The sequence below is a fragment of the Micropterus salmoides genome, unplaced genomic scaffold, assembly GCF_014851395.1.
Source record: "Micropterus salmoides isolate LMB-PRFRI ecotype aquatic unplaced genomic scaffold, ASM1485139v1 Ms_hic_scaffold_1, whole genome shotgun sequence".
Taxonomy (NCBI): domain Eukaryota; kingdom Metazoa; phylum Chordata; class Actinopteri; order Centrarchiformes; family Centrarchidae; genus Micropterus; species Micropterus salmoides.
The window spans coordinates 18,150,062-18,167,703 of NW_024040040.1; the positions used below are offsets into that span (position 1 = coordinate 18,150,062).

The 17,642-nt window shown below is 41.2% G+C and overlaps 1 protein-coding gene across 3 annotated transcripts in view; it reads left to right on the forward strand.

The window, feature by feature from the left end:
• The window catches only part of LOC119904608 (receptor tyrosine-protein kinase erbB-4-like), a 287,263-nt gene extending 273,260 nt beyond the window's left edge, over positions 1-14,003 (forward strand). For 2 of the 3 annotated variants that reach the window (XM_038721419.1, XM_038721427.1), the window contains exons 23-27: positions 114-260; positions 4,571-4,668; positions 4,864-5,034; positions 6,635-6,920; positions 7,935-14,003. In XM_038721419.1, coding sequence (XP_038577347.1) covers positions 114-260; positions 4,571-4,668; positions 4,864-5,034; positions 6,635-6,920; positions 7,935-8,773 — 1,541 coding nt within the window. In that variant the 3' untranslated portion in view covers positions 8,774-14,003. The remainder of the gene's footprint in view (positions 1-113; positions 261-4,570; positions 4,669-4,863; positions 5,035-6,634; positions 6,921-7,934) is intronic. The other variant, XM_038721434.1, reaches the window with a different exon arrangement.
• Positions 14,004-17,642: the final 3,639 nt, after the last annotated feature.

Consider the following 17,642-nt stretch of genomic DNA (forward strand, 5'->3'; position numbering starts at 1 on the left):
ATTTTCACCCCTTTATCTTGTTCCTTGTTGTTCTGTCTCTTTGTCTCACCTTGCCATCTCTCCCTGTCTGTCTTGTTCTGTTTCTTTTCTCTCTCCACCCCCACGTCCTCCAGGAGTGACCATCTGGGAGCTGATGACATTCGGAGGCAAGCCGTACGACGGCATTCCCACGCGAGAAATCCCAGACATTCTGGAGAAGGGGGAGCGTCTGCCCCAGCCACCCATTTGCACCATCGATGTCTACATGGTCATGGTCAAATGTGAGAAAACACACACTTGCAAATGCTCAAACCAGTCCACACTGGTTACACAAATGTGTATGCAAAATATGGCTTATAGGAGGCAAGCAGCACCGAAGTGTTAGTGTTAATAGATTATATTTATCAATTAGAAGAAAAATCTAAATCAAATCACTGTTTGGTGTGACCACCTTGTGGCTTCAAAACAGCATAAATTCTTCTAGGGACACTTGCACAAAGTCAGGGATTTTGTAGGCATGTAGCAAAATGTTAAACAATAAGAATAAAAGGTGCTTTAAGATTTTGTTGCCTTTGGACAAAGCCAGGCTAGCTGTTTCCCCCTGCTTCCACCGCTTTATGCTATGCTAAGCTAACCTGCTGCTGGCTGTAGCTTCGTATTTAATGGACAGACATGTGAGTGGTATCAATGTCATGTAAATCAAAATTTAAGCAAACTGACATATTTCCTTTAACCAGGAAATTTATATTGAGATGAAATAACCAGAATGTTTTGGCAATTCAGTGAAATAAATACCTGAAAAATCTAAATACTTTCAGTCACATTAATGCAAACATGAGAATCGGTCCTGCTCATTGATTGAAAAATACATTTTTTCTTATTAATAATATTACTAATATTAAAGGGATAGTTACCTCAGTATCAACAGAGGAGCAAAGTCTGTGACACTTTAATCAAATCAGTTTATACATCACCAAAATGTACATTCATTCTGTGAATCAAATCATTTGTATATAAAAATGAGTTATCAGTAAATTAAAAAAGATAGTCTCTTGCTACATATCATACATTTTTAAACATAAATGTTGCCTCAGCCACAGGTGGTGGCATTAAAGACAATGTTACAGATCAGCACTCCAACACAGTGAGTGTTGCGGAGCTCATATTCCTATTTCTTTCTTTTTAAATCATGTTTATACACTGCTGCAACTCAGCTTGAGGTGCCACAGATGACTTGTAGTTTAATAAAAGGATTCACATTTTTAATATTCATCTGGTAAGGCGTTATTTGAGCGCTGGTGCTTCGATTCAAGGCTGGGAGAGACATTGAAATGTAAAGGGGGGGGGGGGGTGTGAAAAATTAGAGAAAGAGAGATGTTGTCATGAAACAGATCAGATGCTGGTTTATGGTCTGCAACATGCAGGCTCGTCCTCACTAGGGACTCTGCCCACATCCTTGTATGTGTAATCCTCCATCTGGACTACGGCGCCTCCCTCCCAGCCGACCTACCCAGTCTCACTCCAGCCCGGCCAGCTCATCCAAAAACCCGCCTTCTCTTCGTGCTCCCCAAATTGTCTCTCCCATTTTGCAGTCCTTCCCCTGGCTGGACTCAGAACCCTGGTGCTAGTGTACATGGACGGTTCCACCCTCCCATATTTCCAGGAAACAGTCCAAACATAGACCCCAGTCCATGCGATGAGATCTGCCAGCTACTGGCTGCTTGGCTAGCCTTTTCCTCGCACCAGTCTGGTCGCCACTCTAACCTCCCTGAACCCAGCTATGGTGACTTTTCTGTCACTCCCTGTCATCTGGTGGTGGCTGAAAAGCTAATATAATATATATTACCTCACATCAATCTATCCCCACTGACTTTTTCCCCCCCTGCCATTGCAGTTCTTAGTTTATTTTCTTTTTAATTATCTAGTCTTTTATTTATTTTTTTTGTCACACAAATATTGTATCTGCACTATGAATATACTTTTTTATCAACTGCTTGTAGCTCTATGAATTTAAACTCATGTTACTGTTGAGTGACTGATTCTGCAGCAGCTTAAAATGTTAAAATGCTAAAGATTTGAAGAGTTGAAAGACAACGATGTGATTCAGCTTGGAGCTTGAGATCAAAATATATTCCCATGACAAAAATGTTAACCCAACTGAAATGTCACATTATCTAATTGTCTTTTTTCCAAATGAAAAACTGCTGCCAATGGCTTTTGACAGCACAGAAGCAAACCATGAAAGGCCTGCAGCCATTTAGCCTAATAACAATGCCAGCTTATTTCTGTCTTTTTCCCCCTGGAGGGAAATAAATGTTATTTGCTATGTATAATGTGTCTGGACAATAAAGTTATAAATACTGAGGTCAAAGGGATCCCCTTAACAAGCAGCGAAAGTGATTTATGGGTTTTCCCACGTATTCCTGATTTATTAGTAATCTTTAGGACCTATATCTGATAGTATATCATGGATTACATTTCCATTAGTTTTATCCACTGTATCGCTGAGCAGCTTATCCTTTCTGCAAGTTTAATGTCTTCTGAAAGTACCCTGAAAAAGACCCACACATACAGTATTTGCAAAAGGACCCCAAGCACACGCAAATTATGTGACGTCAGGTGATCAGAAATAGCCAAAAGAGGTCAAGTACTGAGTCAAATTAGCAGCAGGGTCACAGCACCCCATCGAAAGCCAGAAGGAAGCTCTGAAATTGGCAACATTAATTGTAATTATGCGTCGACCGAGAGCTGTTGTTTGTGATTTGGTGTGCCGTCACACTGCGTGCCCTGCCGCCTCAGCGCCACCCCAATAAAGGTGAAATAGAGTTTGATTGCTGGAGTAATTGCACCTCATTTAGGTAATGTGCCTGCGTGGGGCGCTAGAAGCTGAAATTAGATGAACTGAGGGAAGACAGGCAGGCGAAGTGACAAAGAGAGGGTCATGGTGTATTCTTTACATCGACATTAGTGTTGGTGGTTATGGTGGGAAAAAAACAGGAACTTCAATAATAATGAGAAAACATACAAACATACAAGACCACATATTCTGATTTGATAACACATGCATCAGTGTAGTAAGGATAAATAACTATTTTTTAACTGCTAAATTTGAAAGAAAGTGAAATGAAGCAATTATATGTTCAGCCAGTCTATGGATTTCCTCCCCTAGGACTGATAGACCACATTTTACACCCCTGTAGATATGTAATGGGGATGCACACACTGAAATCAGCAGCGAGGCAGTCAACCCTTATAATGTATGGAACTTTCTCATTCAGTGTTCTCTGGATAAATGGTAAAACAATTCACATTTTACTCTGTTTGTTCCATTAGTGCATTTTCTACAACATTTTATTGGGAGACTACTTTAATGAAATTAAAAGATAAATGTAGTGACAATTTTTGGTACAATCTGCAAGACCTGCAGATGTTTTCATCGTCTCTTAACCATTACAATTATATTTGCCATTGTTTTGGTTTAAAATAATATTACCATAAAACTTCAATTAATAGCCTAGTCCCAAATAGCCACCTACCCCCTTTACTGGCCTGGTGTGGGAACACATTTTGACAATTAGCCTGGTCTGGTTTTTAAATAGGTTCTTTGGACGTATAAAACCTCTTAAACTCTGCCAGGTCATCCACTTCAGCTGCTTCTAAGCTGCTTGGCTCTTGTTTAAAAGTATGATCAGTATGTGAGTATGGACATGCTACACAACGTTAGATCGCTTAGATTCTCCACAATTCAATCATTTCCGTTAAATTCAGTTCATTTAACGGAAACAATAAGCCCCAAAGTCGAATTTATATAGATTTACCAGTGTAACCGGCATAGTGCATGAGAAAAAAGTGCAGACTCCCTTTACCTTTGAAGCGCTTGTTAAGTCCGAATGTGTCCATTCCTTGATTATTTACATTCCTTTAGTTGATTTTTAATTCCAAGTTGTGAATCCTGTCATCTAAATTCCATTGCTATCTGTCTGTCTGATCATCCTGCACCGTGTTGTTGTTTTTGTTACCTTGCTGCCTACAAAATAAAAGTGCATAAGCCGTCTGTCGGAGCTAGATCAAAAGAATGAGGTGTATTTGATATTACTGGATCATTTTTAATTTTTAACCGTAATATTCTATTAGAAATAAATAAACTGTTATAGTAGCCTATTTCAGTTTTGTGCGAGAGGAATTAAAGGCCTTTCCCATAAGGACGCCTGTCCCAAACATAGGCAGGGTCAATTCAGTGATTTTAGCAAATAAAAGTCTGTGCTATTAATTAAAGTTTTAGGTTATATGAAAATATATTTTTGTTATTATTGTATCCACACATCCAGAATACCGGATGTGACTGATAGGGCTGAATGAAACTGCAAATGCAATAGATAGTCAACAGTAGTCTGTCAAAGAAAATGACAATAAACCACCAAAGAAACTTGCTAAAGGTTAAGAAACTACAAGATTAGACAGTGTGGACATCCAATAAGCTGCGCCTCTACTTGACTGTCTTTGAGAGTTGTGGGAAACACACACGCATGCCCATGTACAAATCCTTAATGACCCCTACATCCCTCTCCTGCTCCATCTTTCTCTTCCCCAGGCTGGATGATTGACGCAGACAGCAGGCCCAAGTTCAAGGAGCTGGCTGCTGAGTTCTGCAGAATGGCCCGTGACCCCCAGCGCTACCTGGTCATCCAGGTGTGTTTTATTTATTAGGCTCGCTGTCAGATAATAAGGCTTTTTCTGTGTAACGATCCCCTTCCTGGACAAATAAATGTAGTGAATGAAAACTTGATCTTCTGGGATGAGAATACCTCACAATTATAGCATCAGTTAAAATGAAATTAGTCAGATTAAATTAAATGTTGATTATGTCACTTGTGTACTGTTCAGGGAGACGACCGCATGAAGCTTCCCAGCCCCAATGACAGCAAGTTCTTCCAGAGCCTTCTGGACGAAGAGGACCTGGATGACTTGATGGATGCGGAGGAGTACCTGGTGCCTCGAGGTTTCAACATGGCTCCGCCATCATACACAACCAGGCCTCGTGTTGACTCCAACAGAGTAAGGACACTGCTTAGGCACCCAAAGATATGCAGCAAACTGCTTTATTTAAACATTTTGTAATCACTACTTTGGAATTTGGAAGCTGTAGTCTTTACATGGTTGAAAACGTGTCAACGTGCTTTAAAAATGACATTACTGTGTTAAAGCACAAACCTCCACTTATATATATATATCCACTTACTATATTCTAAATATAATCCCACATCATATCTCTTCAGGAAAACCTTTTCAAGTCTTCTGATGAGACTTTAACCTCAAAACATAATCTGTCCAATAACCACTGAACTTACTGTCCTCTATAAGTGCTCAAGGTGGTTAAAAACTTCCAATACACTGATGATTTTCCTCTGCTAATGGCTCACCTCCATCATTTCCATCCCAGCGTGTGTGGCTTAAACCTGGGCTCTTTATGCACTCGCTCCCCAGGCCCCAGGTTTCATTACTCAGAGCTCCATAAGCAAATAACAGGCGCTCTCTTAAAATGCCGGAACCGTTTACTAATAGACAATGAGTGCAGGCTCGGCTGTTTGCTCGGCAGTATGCACCATGTGCTGCTGGCCCACGGCTCTGCATCTTATGCACCTTTACCCCGGTGACCTACCCATTTGCCAGCGGCTCTTTGTTCCCCAACGAACACACGTACAAAAAAAACACACACGGTAATCCATCCGGTGTGTTCAAGGTCAGCACCCCTATCATGAATTGAAACTTTTGATTATGCAGTCAAAAGCCCCCACATGCCCAGACAGGGAAAGGAATTCATTGTTAAAAATCCATCGACTGGCTGACTTTGCCACAGAAAGTTAGTTATTCAGGTTGCACCGCTGCAGACACAGTCCGATACAGACGGTTCTCTAATCTGGGCTGAAATACTCTCACGCGCATACTTGAAGAGAGGAGCAGATAATGACTGGGTTTGAAGAAGGGATGAACAGAGAAATTTGGTAGAGGGGGATGTTGATTGAAATGGAGGGAAGACGGTGCGAGTAGGTGGACAGATACAACCCCAGGACATTTAAATTTTTTCCTGTTGTGTTTTGTAGCTCTGCTTCCTGTAATTGCTGCTGTAGTGCTAGCAGTTGGCAAGAGTGCAGAGAAGTAGGCCTGGGTTAAATAGCCCACGGCAAGCCAACATAGCACCGCAAGAAGCCCTTTGCTTCACATGTCATGTTTTCTTGTGGGATTTTTGTTTCTTTTTCTTTTTTTTGAGGTTCAGGTGGAATCGTAGCTTTGCCTGGCTGCCCCTTACAGTCCCTTAAGGCTGATGACTACAGCAGCAGAACTTTGTTGGAGAATTTTACCTTTAACAGGCCACTGCAGTGCTTAAAAGTCTCACTTCCTTTTCCGCAGGTGACTGGCTTAAACTAACTCCAACTTTTTTTTTTTTTTGGCATTCGCACCATGTCTGTTTGTTGTGGTTCAATTGCTCGTTAGTTTGGTTTCTGCTGTTCTGTCACCAAATAGCTGCACAGTGTCATGCAACATGAATCTAAGTTTTCTGAGTGGCTTAGACTGGAGAAAATCAAAATCACCGTTTTCTTAGTCACATGAAAGAGTTTTTTTCTTGTCTCCACCTTCAACCGACCCTTTGCCTCAGAACCAGTTTGGCTATCGAGATGGTGGTCCAAACTGTACCGAGGGCTCTGTGGCAGGTGCCCAAGCCTGTGTGAACCAGGAAGCCACAGGCGGCCCGGTTCCAGCCCTGGAGGACCAACGCTGTAATGGGAGCCTGCATAAGAAGACCTTGAGCCAGGCTGGGGGAGAGGACAGTGGGGGCCAGAGGTACAGCGCTGACCCTACCATCTTCCTGGGGGAAAGGGCATCCAGAGGGGACACTGATGAGGATGGATACATGACACCCATGAAGGACAAGAGCTCCTCAGGTACTCTAAGTGAAACACAAAACGCAGCAAAGTACAGTGAAATTAATGTTGCAGCCACTGGAAAGTCAAGTCAGGTTAATATTCAGAGCTCATGTAGCAAGCAGATTTGTGAGGAATAGCTTTACAGAAGCTAAAAATACGTCCAGGTAGAAATCCTGCAGCCCTGCGAGGCATTTTGTGGTGAACACTGGATTTTAGAAGCTATAATACACAGCATGGTGTAGATGATGCTAAACTTTAAAATAACCATAGCACATTATATTCTCACCAGTCTCTAAAATACAGGTAATACAGTGTCATGGAAAAACTACACTATTTAAATGTACAACAATACAAATTGTCCAAATACATCTTGTGTTTACTACAAATTCGAGCACAGTGCACATTTTCTATCTTCTGTCATCTCTTTGCTCATCCCCAGAGTAAGTAAGATCTTTTGTAGTATATTCTGCCTGTTATTTTGCCTGCTCATTTCATGTCATTCCATTGATTAAAATTCCTACCGAGTTTCCGTTAACGGTGCATGTCAGCTACTACAGTCATGTTTTGACTTTGATCATAATTCAGTCCATCAGCCCTGCTCTTGCACTACCGTCTTTGATTTTTGAGTAGCTCAAATTATAACAAAGCCTGCAGCAAAATGCATCTGATGCAATGTCAAGGAGCAGAAGAGTGGGCAAAATCAATAGATTTCACACCCCACTATTATAGTGCTTGGAAGCAGTGAAGAGGGGTCATTTGCTGGCATTTTCACCCCCGGCAGATGGAGTTTACAGTGCCAAAGAACTGCTGGCAAGTTGCCCATGTGGTCTGAGTGGCTGCCATTATAGCCATTTTCATCTCCATCTTCTCTACTCATTAGCGAGTCTTTGAATTTCCATTTATTGTGTTTCCTCTTCTCTTGATTTCATTTTTGTCAATTTCTTTTATACAACCGTCTTATATTCTTAAAAACTCATTTTCTCTTGTTCCCCACATTCCTACCCTCCCTCCCTTTTCTGATCTGTGCTACAGAATACCTGAATCCCATTGAGGAAAACCCATTTGTCTCACGGCGTAAAAACGGTGAGATCCACGCCTTGGATAACCCGGGCTACCACAGCACACCCAACAGCCTGCCCAAAGGAGAAGATGAGTACATCAATGAGCCCCTCTACCTCAACACATTCCACAGTCCTGCTGAGCTGGGCCTGGAAGCCCTGAGAAGAAATGGTCTACCCCTACCCACCCAGCCTCCTTCTTCCATCTCAGCCTCAACTTCAGGCTCCCACCTCCCGCTTACCATCCAGACCAGCCTGCCCCACTACCCCCTCCCCACGGCTCAACCCTCTCCATCTGGCATGCCATGCCACCACGGCCCACCAACCCACATCCTCCACACCCACCACACCGTCAAACCTGCAGGACAACCTGGCATCCCAGGTGGTGGCTCCGCCAACCAGAGCCAAACAGGAACTACTGCACAAGCCCAGTTATGCCAGTCAGGGGCCCTGTCCACTTCGGCCACCATCGGGCACGGCAGCCTGCCAGCTTACCAGAGCCACGCCACCTCGCACCCCGCCAGCTTGCTAAAGGGCGGAGGGCTGACATCAGGCAAAGCCAGTGGGAAGAAGCTGAAGGTGACCTTTGACAATCCAGAATACTGGCAGCACAGCTTGCCTCCCAAATCGTCTAACCAGGCGGCCCCTGACGGCGCCCAGGGAGGTTCCACCAATGCCAAGCTCTTCTATAAGCAGAACGGACACGTACGGCCGGTGGTAGCTGAAAATCCTGAATACATGTCCGAGTTATCCCTGAAATCTGGCACCGTCTTGCCGCCTCCACCCTACCGGCAGCGGAACACTGTGGTCTAGATCGTTCCACTTGACATACGCTCCTCAATCTGACTCTAGCCTCCAACAACCCAGACATCCTCTCCGGTTCCACTGTTCCACACAGAGGGGAGCGGCCACAACCAGAGCCACCCCCAACTCTTTCCAAATAACGTGCCATCTGCTATAGACTGTAGCAACATCAGAAGGAGGTGGACAGAACCGAACCAAGCAAACCAACTCAGACTCACACATCTTCACTTTATCCAATCCAGTCCATTTCTGTTCTGTAGATAGAGACTGTGCTCCATGTCACTGAGAATGTGAAGGTTATGGTAGTTTTCGGCAAACAATGGATACATGGCAGTGGAGGTACCGTGTTGTCCCTGCAATGTAGACCACAACGGGGTCAAATAAGATGGATTTGACTTAGGGGAACCGAACTCACTGCCAACCACTGCAGACAGATTTATAAGAACAAGATGTTTTATTATTTTATTGTTCTCCAGTATAAAGGTCTGAGGATGAACAACTCTTCTGAGGGTTTCTGAAATAAGCAAACAGACGGAGGAAATGCAGTCTGTTAGATGTCAAGATGTCTTGTTTTGTGAATGACCTTGTAGCGTGAAGTGAAACAGCAAAACACGGAAGGAAAAAAGACTGAAAGGTTTAGTCAGGAGAGTGACTTCCCGTAACATGAAAGATGGAGCACTTAAAGCTGATCAATCATATTCAATCTTTTTACCTATAGGATTGTACCGTACGTTCTCGAATTTTCCATCAAATATGTGAAACTCATCTCATCTTTCTACTGTAACTGTGATACTGTGATGGTCAAAACTACAGTGACTCCTCCTTTCATTTGTTGTTCAACCACGGACTTTTAAACATGCCTGAAAACATGCAGGGCAACTACTGTTTTGTTGTTTTTGCTTGACTGCTGTCCACTTGGAAAAGCTGATCAGAACCTTTTTCCAAGCCAAAGGGGGGAAAAATAACACTGTAAACATTTTTTATAAACACTGGTTGCAGTGCTGAAAAGATGAATTTTTATACTCAGATCATGAAGCTAACTTAGATGAGTAAAGAGTGTCTTTACCATAAGAGTGCTGAATAGTGAGTGCTGAAAAAGGCCATCCATAAAGCAGCTGAACTCTGAAATGGTGATCATAGAGACAGAGAGTGAGGGAGAGAACAAAAGAGAGAAAAAAATCTACAGAGAGGGAAGGGAAAGTTCATGCATGCCGCCTAATGAAGACCTCAAGGAATGAACAAGACAGCACCAGCAGAGCACAGTAAAAACAGACTACTTTGTGTGTGTGTGTGTGTGTGTGTGTGTGTGTGTGTCTCTGTGTTTATGTCAGTGTGAATGCAATAAGTGTGTGTATTCACATATTAGCGAGCCAGTTTGGCCTCACAGGGAATATCTGTAGAAAAAAAACATGCATTATAAGTTGGTGAGGACACGGTCGACAGCTAAAAACCTTCAGTACCACTGTTTACCAACATTAGAGAGAAACTGGTGTGACCTCAAATAAGCAGATTCTATTGATAAACAGAGGGTGATGGTTTTGTGATTATTTAAAAACTGTGCCAATATAATAAATTTAGAATGTTTGTCCGGTGTTCATTCCTAAGGAACATGACCTTTTTGGTAGCTTGGTAACTTACTTCTTAACCACTTTTTGTCTGGAGCCACTTCTCGTTATGGCAGCAGATTTGGACAGGATACCTGTACATATAGGAAGTGGATGCACTGTCTTTCGTTTATTCCACAATTGTGTTCCAAAACAAAGTTTTGCCACCACATTGGTGTTCAGCTATTGTTATTCATTTGCTCTTGATTCATCAGCTGCACCTTGTAAATCAAGAGCCCGTTGCCAGCTTGGCCACCCCGCAGTTGTGATTTATTTGGGTTGGTCTAAGGTGGCGAAGCAGACCTGCACAATTTTAAACCATTACTTTATTTCATTTAGACAAATGATCACCAAGAAAGATCAAGAACATGTCTGTAGTCTCATACGGCTGATTTTTAACCCAAATTAGTAGCAATAGTCTTGCCGATTCCACTTTTCAATCGTTTGAAACTTGATAAACTACTAACCTACCAACCTTACATTTGTTCTGATCATATACAACTGATTTGCAACAGCAAATACTTTTTCAAGAAAACACAACGCTGCCCGGAGTTTATCAACATATTGAGGAAACTTTGTTAATGTAATGTTCAAAGTTGCAAAATATTGATACTGAATGTGTCAGTAAAATGTTTCCCACCAAAATTTCCAATCTTATGATGATCCATCAAGACTTAGTATCTTTTCTTAGCCCAGAATGACATCAGCATAAGTATCCCAACAGAGTTTTACTGTTGAGATCACAAATAGCGCACTGATTGCCCCTTAGCTCTCAAGAGAATTGTTCGAACCCTCACTACTGATGCCTCTGCAGGCAAACTGCCAGTCAATGCTGCTAAAAGCGCTGGTGTTACAGCCATTATTTCTTCCGCCAAGCCATACAGACACCTGTGGGTGGGAGAACACCACAAAGCTTGCCAAACTTAGAAGATCAAGATGAAATATTTTGTAATGATGGTTTGCCTCAGAAGTCCTTTTGCAATATCTCACTAGAATCACATCTTAGTTCAATCGGTATGAACAAAATCTTGTAGTTCCGAACTCTTTAGCAAGTTTTTTCCAGCCATTATCCGTGGAACATTAACATTATTGCTTTGTCATTGTTTTTGAACAGCCTTTCATCACTCTGCTGTGGCAGAGCCCTGCCAAGCTGTTTTCTGGTGTAGGATGTTTATTTTCTGTAATGTCTCTGTGTGTGGAAGTGTTTGTCTGAGAGTATGCGCATGCAAAGCTGTACATGTTTGTCCTCCCCATGGAGCACTTTGATCAAACTCGTGGGTAGAAAGAAAGGATTTCCACCCTCCGTTACTGAAATATTCAACTTGTTTATCTGGTCGTTTTACCACTTCAGAAAGCAGAAGCTTCAGCAAAAGTCCAAGGAAGGTACTGCGGCCCAGGGTTCATGAAGAAAACACATTTTAGGTGGTACTGACCAGCTTTAAGAATGTTCTTGTTTCTAAGTTTTTTGTTTGCTTCAAACAGTATTTATAATGCTGCTTTGATGATATCATGATTATTTGATGAAGGAGTATTTTGTAGTCCCTTTTGGAGTTCTAATTCAATGAAATAGAGACAGCATTTAATATCAATGTGAAATATTTATAGCGCGTTTGAGCTTGTTTATACAGAGCGATGGAAGCATCTGCCAAATCTGGGTTTCAAGAAGGGGGGGAAAACGGGAAAAAGGACAATGGCGGTGAAAAGGAAAACACATGCCTTGGTTTCTCTCTTGTTTGGACTAAATTATACTGCAGGCCCAGGCAAAATATGTGTTTGAATCAAGAATAGATTAGACTGAAACACTGATGCGACGAGAGAGCACTTCAGAGTATCGAAGACACTTGGCAACCCTCTGCTTTTAATTGAATCTTCTCAAGAGTTCATCGCCAGAAAAGGAAGAAAAGCATTCCTGTACCTGAAGATCCAAGTCTGACTTGTTGTTGTTTTCCAAAGGCCTTGGTTACCTTTTCAAAGTACCCTAATTTGTTTTCTTTTTGTGGGAAACAATCGTTTTTCCTCTCTACTGACTATCTTTTTTCTTGTTTCAAACATATTTTGCCTTGGCGTTGGGCTGTGTTACCTGCTGCTATTTGTCTCAGCCGTAATAAACACTCTTGTGGCTCGTGGCAGTTCAAGAACACGGCGTGGCAACTGGTGTTTAAGACGGATCACTTTTTTATTTTTAATATGTTTCACTGTTTCCTCCGAGCCAAGGTGCAGAGGCATGTAGCCATGTTGTACTGAGGTGAATACTTCAATATTTCATCCTTAGCACTTATCTAGCAGATAGGCTGCGATACAGTCCAGTGTATAGTACAATATCACCTTGCATGGTACCCAAAGTGAGTGTTTTACTGCCCTCTACCTTTATATCTCTTCATTGATGACAATATTATATTAACATTTCTGTCCAGGGAGCGGACAGCGTGGGAGTAGCACAAAGCGGGAATCCTTCGTTCTGAAATCGTTTTGTTTATAGTACCCTATATAGTCTTTTAATATTGAGTTGTTGTTTTTTTCCATATTATCAAGGATGTTTTTCTTCAAGGAAAAAGACTTGAATCTATATGATTTGGGGGTTTTTTCCACTTTTGTGTCTATTACTGTACATTACTGAACATGTTTGTCATTCAAGCTGCAATTTTTAATTGTCCGCATCTTAATTGCACAAATCATCGCTTGTGAGGGGGGCTCATTCATTTTCTGTGTTTAAACGATCAGATTAGTATAAAATGTACAGAATCTTTGGGGTTTCCTCCAAAACGTATCTAACACACTTCAACAACAAATGTGAATAGTATTTTTATAAAGTACTGAAATGGCCGGCGTGGCGAATTTGTAAATAAGGAGGCAATGCTTTGAATTTCTATGGTATTCTCTACATCTGCTGTTGTCTCCTGCTTATAACAACGTGTACAAAAAGAGCCGTACATATTTGCTTTATGTAAGTGTACCTTTTGACTAATGGGAATTTGATTTTAAAAGTGCTTGTTGACCCTTTCTCATGTGGAAACTCTGTTCAGTGGCCCTTTTCCAGAGCTTTGTGGCTGTCCTCATGTAATGTTTGAGTTCAGGTGAACACTGTAAAAGTGTGTTTGTGTGTGTGTGTGTGTGTGTGTGTGTGTGTGTGAGAGGGGGGGGGAGGCGCTTCCCGATGTTTGCCACATTTCATTTGTCACTCAGTATTGAGAACACCCCACAACAAGTGAACAACCTTCTTTTCCTCTTTATTGCTCCCTATTTATAATTCTGAAAAAACTGAAACCAGTGCTGCCAACCGACCCAGATGAACTGCGTTTGGGATTCAGTGTTACCTTCTCTGCTTACTTTCTACTGGAAATATTACTGAGCCAAGTATGACCTCCTCCTCCTTCCTGAAAGGCAGAGCACAGCCTTCAAAGTACAACCTGTTTTGATTTGATTTCTGATTTGTTTTGCATGCTTTTAGAGGGGACGTAGTAGAGAGAAGGCGTTCCCAGAAACTCCTCCGGGCCTACGTTAGCTTTCCATCCTTCCCCCATGTCAGTTATTTACCCAAAGCTTTATATCATAGAAATACCGTTCCTCATGTTTGTTACATGAATCTGTCAAAAGTATATTTTTAATTTAATATAAATAAAGATTGATTCGGTATATGTTGTGGTGATTTGGTGGTGATTTTGTTCATCTTTTGTGGGTCTTACAGCTAAAAAAACAAGTAAATGCTCAAGTAAATAATTGATTCAGACTAGATGCAAGAGGAAATTCGGGATGTTCTTTAACCAACACATTCTCACTCCCAACTCGTCACATATTGACGCTTGGTCAAGGCACTTTGGCATCACTTTTTAACGGCCTAGGTACCCCTTTAGCGACGGTTAAGGCCCTGTGGTCAAGTTAGCAGTGCTTACCAACAAGAAATTTGTAATGTCCGGTAAAGTTAGCAACAATAAATATGCAACATCCGGTCAATATAAAACGCTAGTGTTTTTCGAAACATCCCCATTTTGAAACGGCATGTTATCGTAAAACATTGCAATTAGGTTAGGTTTAGAAAAAAAATGAATTTTAGAAATGAAATACCTCTTTAAATTTACCTTTTATCCTTTAAAATAGTGTATCTAGAAAATCAGCTACATAAGGGACCATTATGTAACTGCAACCCCAACAGGGATTCTGTGTCTTGCTCACCCCAGTAGGGAAACTCTGGAGTCTTTAGATCTCTTTGCTCGACATTCCACCCTGCTGCCCGTGAATAGAGCAGAAAATGAAAGCCCCTTTCGGTCGCACTAATGCTCACTCTAACAGCTTTAATAATCAAATTTAACAGATGGTGTCTTTAATTAAGATGTGAAGGTCTCAAGTTACAGCATGCTTATTTTGACCCAACTTCTTAAGATCAACAGTACAGAAGTTGCACTGGAGGCGAGATTCTGCACCGCACCATACTTTCATGCTCAAAAGGACTTGAAGATGAAGACCGGCTGCATCAAAAGGTCCGCAGTGTTCTCCTAGCCTCTTCCAAAAGCTCGCCTCAAATAGGCTAATGTGTGGATATAACATTTTGCTCTCGTTTTTCTCTTGCCCCGTGCTGCACTTAATCTGCTGTTTACCAAAGTGTTGGTTATGTAAACTAGCATAGGCAACGTTGTTTGCTATGCAGCGCTCCTATATTCCTGCTGCATTCCCAGGCTTTCATTTCAATCATAAATAATACAAAACTGTCCAATGGCAGAATATGAGCTTTCTGAAGTCACGGCTATTAATACTAATAAGGCGATGGGGTGCTTTAAGTAAACACTATTTATGAAAAGAAAACCCCCCTCCTGTCTCTTCCTCCTTTTTTCCCTCTCTCCTCAGCGCACTGAGATTCAATTAGTAAGCACATCTAGTTCCACCATAGTAATCTAGAGAGGGGGCTTCTGCTGCAGAGTAACAGAATTTGAGCTATTTTCAGTTCATGTTCATATTCATGTACGGCTACTTATTCAAAATCTATATTAGGTCTGCCTGCTTGAGTCACTGTCCAAAAAATTATGCTTCCTATTTGGGAAGTCAAAAACCTTTAATTGATACTCACTCACTCCCTTCCTAATGTTGTTGAACTCACATAATAGACTGATTATCTTGAACATTAAGCACACTTCTCGACAGGACTTTGCACATTATCACCCTCACTAGACAGCAAAGGGAGGAGGTCACTGTTAATTTGGCAACCGCTGTATAACCATTTCTCAGTGTGTTACAAGTCTCCTTTAAAGCTGGCCTTCCAGTGAAGCCCACTATCGCCGCCAGGAGATGGAGGCTCAGCTCCATCTCGGAGGCCTGTAGCAATTACGCTTATAGCTGCCCTGTACACCTGTGACATAGCTCTGTAATGACAGGCCAGTGCTGTTTAATTGCAGCGTGTCACCTTGATGGGTTGTTTTGCACACACACCCTTGCACTAAAGAGAAACAAGGCGACAGTTTGAAATAGCTCCCCAAGCTTGATGATTCTTTTATATTATGGCCTAGGGTTTGACCAGTGTGTTTGTTAGTGTCTTAATGGAGCTGCAGTTATTTTTGTTTACAAGGACTCTCATTGGGATTGAAAAGCCCTGCAAATAGAATTTAGACCCTGAGACCAAACTATAATCACCCCACCCATTGTTCAAGGGTGTACTTATTTTATGACAAGGGAAAAAGAATGGCTCTGCTGAAAATGTGATTGGAAATATAAACTAGAAAATACAGCATATCAGTGAGCTAATATAAATGTCTGAGCCTGTCCTATCCACACAAGAATACAAACATACTGTACAGGCCTGAAAATATAAACATCCAGTCACTATAGTTTACCCAAGGCAGCAGTTAATTTCCATTATCTAATGTTGGAAAAGCAGAGCCCCATGAGTCGGTTGAAAACCTATTTTTTGTGTCCACCTGATTCATTTTAAAACAAGAATCCTAAGGGGTTTTGTATTTTTTTTGTATTAAATACTACAGTCTGCAGTCTGTTGATAATCCATGAAGAGGACCTGGGGGGAAAAAAGGAACAACAGCTAGTTTGAGTTATTGAGGTATGATAGGGAAAAACCTAAGATCAGACTTATTTTATTCAAACAACACGGTTTGTCTGGTTAGCTTAGTTGGACAAGCAAGGCAACAGTTAGATTTAAGCTTTATTGTTTGTATAATTTTCAAACAGTGTGTTTTATTATTAAAATTACAAGAGAAATGGCTTTTTTGAGAACTTAACAGTGTGTTTGGTGAACAAACCTGAGAGAGTAGGACATAACCTTAACTCCATTATAGTAGCATCCAGGACAAAAATACTAAAACTGCAAAGGATATACTAGTGAACAGATATTTATATTATTATTATTATATACAGATATTTTATCAGCAACCTTAAAAAATAATGTAGAAACGTCCTTGGCCTTGAAAATAACACTAGGTTACTGTTGTAAGATGGCAGCAAGAGCTGAAAAATACAGTGTTTAAGCCATTCCTTGAAATTTAGCTCTAGTATTTTTGGTGTTGTAGAGGGTAAAGGGTAGGGAAGGGTTAGCAAAAGGTCAATTAGCCATTCATTTATTCAGTCATTGTTTTTTTGTTTGTTTTAATTTATTCTAGCATCATATTGCCTTCCAATTGCATCCCAAACCTCTTTCTAAACATCAATTAGAAATCTGTTCCTGTATTTATCTGCTGCTTTATTCTCTTCATCATGCCAATGCTAATCGACATAATTACTCTAAAACACGAGATTGCTCTTTTTAACTTCAGATGGTATTTTCACATTCTAATAATGTGGAAAATGCCCCTGGCGTCGTGTAATGTGTAATTATGTTCGGAATGTGTCCATTATGTTGCTTTCATAATATGTTTGAAGAAATGGAGCATAAATCACACTTATCTCCTACCATGAGGCTGTATCTCCCCTGTCATATCATGACTGCACAGGATTACAATTATTTGAAATTTGAGAGTTGGTGCAAGAAGCAGGTTTTCCATCTAAAATCTGCAGCAAAGTATGGCCAAGGTACCGATTAGATCCACGATCTAGCCATGCAGACTAATTTCCAAGATCATAGAAAGTCTCTGCAGGGCTAAAAAAAAATTTGGCTGCTCGTGGTGGTTTTGGAGTTTAATCTCTTCCTCGTCCATTTAACCCCAGAGTGGTCAGAGCCATGATGATTTATATCAGGTTAACAGAGAAATGTATGGTTGCCAAGGACTTTTTATAGCTTTAGATAAGAATCCCAGATAATCACTAAGTCATTATTATTCATTAAGAATATTTCAAAGCCA